The sequence below is a fragment of the Microtus ochrogaster genome, unplaced genomic scaffold (genome assembly GCF_000317375.1).
Source record: "Microtus ochrogaster isolate Prairie Vole_2 unplaced genomic scaffold, MicOch1.0 UNK114, whole genome shotgun sequence".
Lineage (NCBI taxonomy): Eukaryota > Metazoa > Chordata > Mammalia > Rodentia > Cricetidae > Microtus > Microtus ochrogaster.
In genome coordinates this window covers 121,133-131,959 of record NW_004949212.1, presented here as the reverse complement: position 1 = coordinate 131,959, position 10,827 = coordinate 121,133, and the positions used below count along the sequence as shown (strand labels likewise).

Here is a 10,827-nt window from a genome sequence, read left to right as displayed (position 1 = left end):
AGATGGGCTAGTCCAGGTGCGAGAGTTAGCCTAAAAGAGGCTGGATAGAAATGGGCCAAGCAGTGCTTAAAAGAATACAGTGTCCGTGTAATTATTTTGGGGCATAAGCTAGCCAAGTGGCTGGGGCGCTGGGGACTCAGCCCTGCCGCTCCTATCACTACACTCCTACATTTCTAGAAGGCATAGAAAATGCTACTACTACTGTGGAAAAACATATGCTCAGTAGTTTAAGGTGTTAAACGTGGGATTACTTTGTGACTCAGCAATAATGATTCTGAAGGTATACCCCCAAAACATAAAAATTACAGAGCTACAGTACTGAAAACAGCCTTCTATTGTCATCAAAACAGGAAGACCAATAGAACCAAAAGAAAAAAAGGCCCAGATATTAAACTACACACCTTTGAACACCTGATGTTTGACAAAGAAGCAAAAAATACCAAATGGGAAAAAGAAATTATGTTTTTTGAGAAATTGGTCATCAAAAGAACAAATAATCTAATAAAAAATGAAATACAGACCTAAACAAAGAACCCTCCACAGAGGAATCTAAAATGGCTGAAAGAAATATTCAACATCCTTAGTCATCAGAGAAATGCAAATCAAAACAACTCTGAGATTACATCTTACACCTGTAAGAATGGCCAAGATCAAAAACACTGAAGACAATTTATGCTGGAGAAGTTGTGAGGAAAAGGAAACACTTCTACATTGCTGATGGTACAGCCCCTTTGGATTTCAGTGTGGCAATTTCTCAAAAAAAAAAAGGAAATAATATTCCTCAAAACCCAGAAATACCACTTTGGGGTATATATCAAAAGGATACTTAACCGTGCCACAAGGATATGTGCTCAACTATGTTCATAGCAGCTTTGCTTGTCATAGTCAGAACCTGTAAACAACCTAAATGTCCTTTGACCAAAAAATGGATAAGGAAAATGTAGTTCATTTACACAATGGAGTACTACACAGCAGGAAAAAAAACAACACCTTGAATTTTGCAAGTAAATGGATGGTGCTAGAACACATTATATTGAGTGAGATAACCCAGACCCAGAAATACAATTATCGTATCTACTCACTCATAGGTGGTTTTAAACATAAAGCAAAGAAAACCAGCCCACAAATCACAATCCCAGAGAACCTAGATAACAATGGGGATTCTAAGAGAGGCATAAATAGATCTAATCTACATGGGTAGCAGAAAAAGACAAGGTCTCCTCAGAAAATTGAGAGTAAGGGTTTTTGGCAGAGGGTTGGATGGGAGGGGAGAGGCAGGGAGGGGAGAAGAGAAAAATGTAGACCTCAGTAAAATTCAATAAAATAAAAAAAAACCATATTCAAACAGAACCTTGTAAGCAAATGGTCATAACAGCCAATTTCATGGCAAATAGGGAATACCAACATCACTTTCCATCACAACAGATATTAAATATTACTTATTAATAAACATAGGAGACAGTGACTCTTGCTTAAATTTGAGGGGTGCTAAATAACAAAGACTGCCACAGAAACGAAATAGTCTATGATCCCACTGATGTGAAATACTCAGAAAATGTAAATATACAGAAAGTGAATTGGTGGTTGCTCAAGATAAGGCTGCTTGAAGGATGATGAGGCAAACGTGCAGCATGACTAGAATGAGTTCTCTGCAGTTGACATTGGTAACCGGTCATGTAGATCATCAGTCAGTGCAGAGTCCTAAGTGATCAACATGCTATGAATAAATGACTGTTGAATGCTGAGCCCTATATGGAGCATCTGTATCAACACTCCCACCACTCCAGGCTCAAAGAACATCATGAAGGAAGGTGTGGGAATAATGTAAGGGCCAGAGAGGGGTGGTGTGAAATGCCATATCCAAGACATGGCATGGAACAATCTTGAACTGATCACCTGCATGAGATCATGCCAATAATATTTGTCAGCATCCTAACAGGCAGTATTGATTGGACTCACTAGGTGACCAAAAAAATAAGAAATAAACTGGGAGAAAGATGTGTTGTGTTGTCTGCGGGAATTGAGGGGTGAGAATGAGGGGAGAGTATAATGAAGCTAGATTGTATACCTATGTTATATTGTCAAAGGATAAATAAAATAATTCTAAAACTAAGCCAGACAGGGCATCACTATGCATTCAAGACCAGCCTAGTCTATACAGCAACATTCAGACAAGCTATAGCAACATAGTGCGACCCTGTCTAAAAGAAAACTGAAGTTCTAAAACAAGAGTAATGGAATACATGTTTTTGAAACTACTACAAAATGTTGGATTGTGCCTTTAAGAAGGTGAATTGTATTCCAATAGAGCTGTTAGTTGTGAAGAGTGGGGAAGAGACGGCAGAACTGACAAACATGGCCACACACAAGATCAGTGGGTCAAAAGGCAGAAGAACCATCATACATACTTATTGTCAAGAATAACGGCTCAAAAAAATCTATTTTTAGTAACTTCTTGGTCTTTTCTGCAAAAGGGTCGTTTGGGTTGTTGAGGGAATCGATGCTCACACCAAATGCTGTGCTCGTGATCACATCTATGCTGTAGGCCCCAAACACTCTGAGGAGAGAGAAACATGGGATTTAACACATGCAGCAAGAAGTCTGAAATATTCAGATCCTTGGCCAAGACAGGGTAAATCACCTCATCTCAGCATTGACCAAGTACTTTCCCCTCCACCCACCCTCTACTTTTGTGAGCTGGCCACTCTCTTATTTCTTTCTCTACTGTACATTTGTCACCCTGTGTCTAAAAGGGAAGAATGAGCGGCTGTACATGTGAGATACACAGAAGGGTGACCCTTCTGCCCCAGTTGCTATTCTTCTCCCAGAGCCATAGTGGATGTACCACTACTCACTCTTTCATGTTGAGAGGCTTGCCTTTCTCTGCCTCTCTTCTCAAGTATTTTACCAAAATATCTCCGTACTCTTCAATGATGGGGAACATCTAAGCACAAAACACAAAGGCATCCATGGTTATCAGGTGTGGAGACTCAAGTCACACAAACATTTCAACTAACAGTCCTTTTAGTCACCTCTTTGAGTTTTCCACTGGTGAAGGTGGGAGACAGCAAGGCTCGAAGTCTCTTCCACTCCTCATCCCTAGATAGGGCGATGGCTTTACTCATCATACCCACTGGTCCTATAACCTAGAGTCCAAAAAAATACAAATATTTGCTCTTTGTAAGACAAGAATTCTCCATGGTTTCAAAAGTACTAAGTGGATATTGTTGTATAACAACTAGTTACTGACTGTTTGCTATAGATCAAGCCTTATGCTAGATGAAAAACTAGTCAGAATTTACTCACATCCTGTAAGAAATTAGGTAATCACTGGGCTAACTTCCTGTTGATATTTCAAAACTTTATATTACACGATTCTTCTAAACATAAATCTCTCTGTGGTTGGAAAATTGTTTTCAGAGGTGGGAATAAAGATGGGAACAAGAATTTAAGTAGATTCTCCAGAGCTATGCAGATGGCAAATGGCTTGGTGATAGGATAATAAGTTAACTCTGCATCAGACAAGTTCACTTGCACGGTATTTAAATGGGTTTTGTGATATGGTGTGTGTGTGTTTGTTTGTATCAGTGTGTGTGTGTCTATCTGTGTGTGTAGGTTAGAGTGCAGTGTGCATGCTCATTTTGGAGACCAGAGGTCTGGCATGTTCCTCTATAACTCTCTAGTTACTTTTTGAGCCGGAGACTCTCAATGAATCTAGAATGTTCTAGCTTGGATAGAGTTGATTGGTAGCAAGCCCCTAGAGCCTACCTATTTCCAAACACAGCTCTAAAAGTTATGCCCAGGTTGTATGTGATGTTGAAATCCAAACTCTGGTCTTTTACCCACTGAGCCATCCCCTTAGTCTGAGACACTTAAAGGATTTGGTGTTTGAGTTTTCAAGATGTATTTTAATATTTTATACATGGCTCTCTGTATGTGTGTATGAATATATACACATGTGTGTGCAGTGTATTCAGAGGCTGAGGAAGCAAGTTGGAGCTCCTGCAGCAGGAGTTACACGTACTTATGAGCCCATGGATATGGATGTAGACAACCAACTCCTCATCCTCTTTCAGAGCTTTCAGTCACTAAGTCATCTCTCTGAATCTGGTTTGTTTGGTTTGGGGTTGTTTGTTTATTTAGAACTAGTGCCATAGAAATTTTTTCCTTAATTTTTTATGCAGTGATAAAAGAGTAAATATAATTCCATTTTTCTGGTGGGAACTTCCTTTTATCTTCCGCAATTTATACAATGTGGAGTCTCCCAACTGCCCTTATATTAAAACATTTGTCACATTAGGAAGAAATGAAAATGGCTTCCCTTGATGAAGGGCAGCTGAAAATTAGTCCTTCAGCCAGCTTCACCAAATGATCAAAGGCTGAATGCAGGTTTAAGAGATGGCTCAGACTGGACTGAAATCCCAAGGTCCAAATCAGGAGCAGAAGGAGAGAGAGCACGAGCAAGGAACTCAGGACCGCGAGGGGTACACCCACACACTGAGACAATGGGGATGTTCTATTGGGAACTCACCAAGGCCAGCTGGCCTGGGTCTGAAAAAGCATGGGATAAAACCGGACTCTCTGAACATAGCGGACAATGAGGATTACTAAGAACTCAAGAACAATGGCACTGGGTTTTTGATCCTACTGGCTTTGTGGGAACCTAGGCAGTTTGGATGCTCACCTTACTAGACCTGGATGGAGGTGGGTGGTCCTTGAACTTCCCACAGGGCAGGGAACCTTGATTGCTCTTTGGGCTGACGAGGGAGGGGAACTTCATTGGGGGAGGGGGAAAGAAATGGGAGGCGGTGGCGGGGAGGAGGCAGAAATCTTTAATAAATAAATAAATAAAAAGAAAATAAGAGATGGCTCAGTAGGTAAATGTGCTTGCTGCTAAGCCCAACAACCTGAGTTCAATCTGTAGGACCTATGGCATAGAGAGAATTAATAGATTTCCCCAGACAGAACAGTGGGATGGTTATGGTTTAAAAGAGAGTAGGGGGGGGGAGAGAACATTGAACTAAGTATCATATCTCACATTAAATTAACATAAATAAAGCTTTAGACTTGAGAGCTAATCTCAAAACGATATAATTTGTACACAAGCAGATCCACACAGAAGGGCCAGGTTAATAATCATCAGATTTGACAGGACAACACCATCCACTGAGAAGAGAAATGGATATATAAGGTGAAGAGAGGAAGGCAGGCTGTACATGGGAGCTAATGGGATACTAAGAGGGAAATGCAGGGAAAGAAGCAGCTCTCTATTTTGAGTGTTTGTCACCACAAATCTAGATCTGTGATAAACTGTACTGATCCACAGAGACATAAGAAAGGAAACATGAAACAGAAAATGTAAACAAAATTTAGATGACAACAGTGTCCATCTACAACTGGATCAATAATTTAGTGCATTTACACTCCTCATTAGCAAAATAACTACTTATATGCTGCTTGCATATTATTATGGAGACCATTGGGAATATATATTTATTTCATTCATTCAATTAAAGAAGTTTCCAGGTCATGGTGTTGTACACCTTTATACTATCACTCAGGAGACAGAAGAAGGCAGATCTCTGTGAGTTTGGGGCCAGCCTGGTCTACAAAGTGAATTCCAGGATAATCAAGTTTATATTAGAAACCCTGTCTTGAAAGAGACAAAAAAAAAGTTCCACAACCCAGTCTCACTAGACAGCACTGGCACATGCCTTTAAATACAGCACTTGGAAAGCAGAGGCAGGCAGATCACTGAGTTAGGGCAAACTTTGTTTACAGAATGGGTTTAAGGAAAGTTGGGTCTACACAGAGAAAAACTGTCTCCAAAAATTCAATAAGTAAAATATAAAGGTTTGCATTATTAAAGGGGGTAGCTTGGGTGATGGCACAGTGGTTAAAGGTGCTTGCTGCTCTTTTGGGGGAAACAGGTTCAGTTCCCTGCACGCATGTTAGGCTACTCACAAGTGCTTGGAACAGCAGATAAAAGGGATCAACTCATATTCTCTTCTGGCCTTCACAGGAACCTATACACTTATGGCATTGAGCCATATGGACACTATACAAACACATCAATAAACAGAGAAAAAAATGAATCTTTCATTTTTTTTTAATTAAAAAAGGAAGTTACTTACCCGTTGGTTTGTGAAGACAGTATAGAATTCCTTTACAAGTACGTTCTTGATCATGTCTGGGTCTGTGATAATTAACATGGGTGTTGGACCATCAAACAACCTGTATGGGGAAAACAACTAAATAATCTATAGTGATATTTTATTAATGTTTTATAAAAATGCTTGACTGAAGGCCAGAAGATAAAACTAATCTACTAGAGGTAAGGTGGTGGTGTAACACACCTTTAATCCCAGGATTTGGGAGACAGAGACAGGTCGATCTCTGTGAGTTCAAGGCCATACTGGGCTACACAAGATCAATGCAGAAACAGATCCAAGTGGGAGTGGCTCACACTTTTAATCCCAGCCTTAGAGAAGAATACAAACTGGTATGAGACAAGAATTTGCTCTCTTTCAGTCTGAGGATTTCATAGAGTTAAGAGCTCTCTAATGGCTTGGCTGCTTTGCTTTTCTGATCTTCAGATTAAAACCCAATATCTATCTCTGGATTTTTATCATTCATACCACATTTGGCACCCAATATTTGGGACACAAATTCACACACAATAAAAAGCCATTTGCCCAAGGCTTTTTAATGCTGTGGAATAAGGATCTTGTATTGTAAAGATTTGTTACTCATATTGGTTTAATAAAATGCTGATTGGCTAGTAGCCAGGCAGGAAGCAAAGCTGGGACAACCAGAGTAGGAGAATTCTGGGAAGATGAAAGGTAGAGAATCAATCACAAATCAGATGCAGGGGAAGCAAGATGAGAATGCCTTACAAAGAAAAGGTACCAAGCCACGTGGCTAAAATAGACAAGAATTATGGGTTAATTTAAGCTGTAAGAGCTAATTAATAATAAGCCTGAGCTAATAGGTCAAACAGTTCATAAATAATATGAGCCTCCATGTGTTTCTTTGTGCCTGAACAGCTGCAGGATCAGGTGGGAGAGAAACATCTGTCTACATTAACCCAAGCCAGGTTCTGAGTGATAGCCCCAAATCTAGACATTGATTCTCACATTACATGACCCTCACTGGTTATAGTTATACATGTTCTCAAATGAGATTCTAGTTTAACATAAGAGTCGGATCATGGATACAGTGGAAGCTTTATAAAATAACAGGTATGTAATTCAAGACAAAATGAGTCACTTAAAGAGAAAACATTTCTGAAAGACATCATAATTAGAAATCACAAGTGGAATTTTTAAGTCTACATGTGAATATATGAGAGTTGCCTATACCATTTTCTATGATTTTGCCCATTTAAATATGGCAAGGGCCTGGAGAGGTGGAACCTCAATTAAGACCACATATTGTTTTTGCAAAGGACCTGAGTTTGGCAGCCGGACCCATGTTGGTTGGCTCACACCCACCTGTAACTCCAGCTCCAGGCTGATAATTCCTCTGGTCTTCATGATAATCAGCAATCATGTGCAGACATACACACACACACACACACACACACAAGCACACAAACACACACACATATATAATAAAAGCAATAGAAACATGTTTAACAATAAAATATTCAACGAAAATTCATAATTAAATCCTTAAAACAGAACATTAAGTATAATATAAAATATTTTAAACTAGAAACAAATCCTTTACATTAAAACTTGAAATAAAAAATTAATCTTGAAAATAATAAAATATTTCAGTATCTGGGCCTGTGATACAGCTCAGTGGTAGAAGTATTGCCTAGAGTGCACCATGCCCTGGTTTTGCTACATTGAGCTTTAAAACAAATGAAAGTACAGAATTTAAATGAGGCTCCTTTCCAACTTCTCAAAGACTTAGATAACATAGAAATGAGGGCAGAAAAAACATTAGAGCCAGGAGGAGGAGAGAAGAGCTGCAATACTATCTTCCATATTCTGGAATTCCCTGTAGCTAGGACTACCTCTGCAACCCCTGTGGTTGTCAACATAACTGCAGGAAGTTCAAGGTCCTGCACCTCTGAGGACTTTCACACAGCTAGGGTGGGAAATGAAAATGGCCCGATCAACACCAGTACAATCCCTGGGATCTATAAGGTGGAGTGAGAGAACTGAGTGCCACAAGTTGTCCTCTGAGCTTTACATGTGCTCCATGGGACATATGTCCGCCTGTGATAAATGAACAAGTATAATAAAAAATAAAAAAAATAGTTGCTGTGGGAAGGCAAGAAGTCTAGGTCACTGGTAGACCATTGGTAAGTTGTTCACGTGCTTCTAAATAGCCTCTCACTCACTCATGGCTCTGTAAGTCAGTCCAGTTAAATTCATTGGCACACACAAAACTAATAAAAATGTAAGAGAAATATTACATATAAAAACTATATTGGGTCCAAGTATGACACACCTTTAATCATCGCACTTGGAAGGCAGAAGGAGGTGAATTTCTGAGTTCAAGACAAGCCTGGTCTACATAATGAGTGACAGAACAGCGAGGTCTACATATAGAGATTCACTTTTTATAAAAACAATAAATGAATAAATAAAAAATATTAGGTCAGTGAAAAGTTTAAAAAACACTATCAAGTGTTGACAAGCAATAATATTGCAAGAAGACATTCACACAGGGCCATTGGACAGACAGCAAATCTAATGTTGGCACTGAATGACATGGTCTTTATGGGGTGTGCATCTCAGCAGATCCCTGTGTTAAGAATGGATGAGAAGAGATGAAGAGGCAAGAAGAGCCAGAGCCTCCTCCCACTTGTTTCTGTCTCATAACATAATGATGATACCTACTCCAAAGCTCTAACCAAATTCCAGCATCAGCAATAGGGAATAGTTTCTGCTGCTGGCTCAGTCACTTTACAGAACCATTAAGGACACTGACCCAAGGAAGATCACTTTGGGTTTTAAATACATTGGATCTCCAAAGTAAGTTCAATAAGATAGGACATAAGGTTATGCACTTCTATCAAAATCTTGGCAGGCAGTAGTGATGCACACACTTTTAATTCCAGAACTCAGGAGGCAGAGGCAAGTGGATCTCTGTGAGTTTGAGGCCACCCTGGTCTTGTAGAGCTTGTGTCAAAATAGCCAGGGCTGTTACACACAGAAAACCAGTCTCTGAAAAACAAAATCTTGGCAGTGTCTGATAAGATGGTTCAGCAGAAAAAAGCACTTGTACTATGCTTTGTAATCTTAGTTCAACACGCTGGAAGTAGAAAACCAACTACCATAAGTTTCCTCTGACCTACATATGTGCACCATGCTACATGTCTCCCCCAAGAAGGAAAAATTAAATATAAACAATAAAATATCAACATTTGCAAATGAATTTTTTAATACTAAGTATAAAAAATTGAACAAGTGGGTAGCTATGTCTTTCCATCCCTGCTGTCAATGCACATGCTAAAGTCAACAGTGAGTAAGGAGTAGCACTTCTATAGGGAAATGAGTGTATGTGGCAAAGAGAAGGTATCACACCCTTGTGTAACCCAGACTGGCCCCTAATTAGTGATCTTCCTTCCTCTATCTTCTTCAGCAAATCCTCCCAGCATGCTCCACCAATACCAGCAATATCACACATTTATCAGAACAGACTAGAGGGACATAAAACAGTCCTTTTGATATAATGAAAAGGAAGTTTCAGAAGAGAAAAAAATAAGATACTGACACTGGATAAAATACAAGGCTCTGCCAGGTGTTGTAGCCCATGTCTTTAATCCCAGCCAGGACTTAGAAGCAAATGCAGGTAGATCTCTGTTACTTTGAGTCCAATCTGGTCTATGAAATGACTTCCAGAACAACCAGGACTGTTACACAGAAACCCTGTCTCAATAAATTAAACACACACACACACACGAAGTCCAGAGGCCATGGAGCCTCAAATTCTGTCCAAACTCTATAGCATACAATGTTCTCAAGATAATCAGACCTGTGAACCATGGCACTTATGACACACATTGTCACCTTCACAACAGAGAAGTCATTACTACAATTCTCAGCTCGCATAGTCATTGAACAAGTAGAGTCCGTCCTCCTAAACAGAATCAACTCACATAACTATCTAGAATACTTACCCCCATATTTTACCATACTTTTTATACGACTCAACATCGAATTTCCATATACCCTGGAAAGAAAAGAGCATGAATTCCATTATTGTTCTGTATGAATCGATCCTTCTGTAGTCAGGGAACCAAACCCTCAAATCCTGTGAAACAAGGTTTACCATTTCTGAGAGAGAAAATTTGTCAGATACATATAGCAGTATCATCAAAAAAAAAGGCAGAAGGTAGGGCAGGATGCCTGACATCTTCCCATAGTCTCTGCACACACACTCATAGATATATACATGTGCACAGCACCAAATACACACCATGCACACAATAATGATGATTATTATTACACAAACATTTGATGGTTTTAAGTTGGCAATAAGTCTCCAAGCAACCACTAGACATTCTCTAGTATCATGAGAACACACAGCATAAAGACATGAAATCTGAGAGCTTCTTCCCAAGGAACATTTAAGAGAACCAAACCATTATTGGCTACAGGAATCAATACTCAACTGAGCCAGTGAACCAGAGCCAGAGACCACTAAGGGTCTGAAAGTATATCTGAGACCTTCAAGGGAGTAGACCTAAGCCAGGACCCCGGTGGGTCTGGTTGTGAGTCTGGGACCTCCCAGGAACTAGGCCTGAGCCAGGACCTCTGCCAGTCTGGGTGTGAGTGAACCTGGGACCTCTCAGGGACTAGGCAGGAA

The 10,827-nt window shown here is 39.8% G+C and overlaps 1 protein-coding gene across 1 annotated transcript in view; it reads right to left on the bottom strand.

The window, feature by feature from the left end:
• The window catches only part of LOC101994661 (cytochrome P450 3A11-like), a 30,280-nt gene that overhangs the window by 13,552 nt on the left and 5,901 nt on the right, over positions 1 to 10,827 (bottom strand). The window contains exons 3-7 of the mRNA XM_005371559.2: positions 10,139 to 10,191; positions 6,135 to 6,234; positions 3,033 to 3,146; positions 2,856 to 2,944; positions 2,409 to 2,557 (exon numbers count right to left, since the gene is read on the bottom strand). Coding sequence (XP_005371616.1) covers positions 2,409 to 2,557; positions 2,856 to 2,944; positions 3,033 to 3,146; positions 6,135 to 6,234; positions 10,139 to 10,191 — 505 coding nt within the window. The remainder of the gene's footprint in view (positions 1 to 2,408; positions 2,558 to 2,855; positions 2,945 to 3,032; positions 3,147 to 6,134; positions 6,235 to 10,138; positions 10,192 to 10,827) is intronic.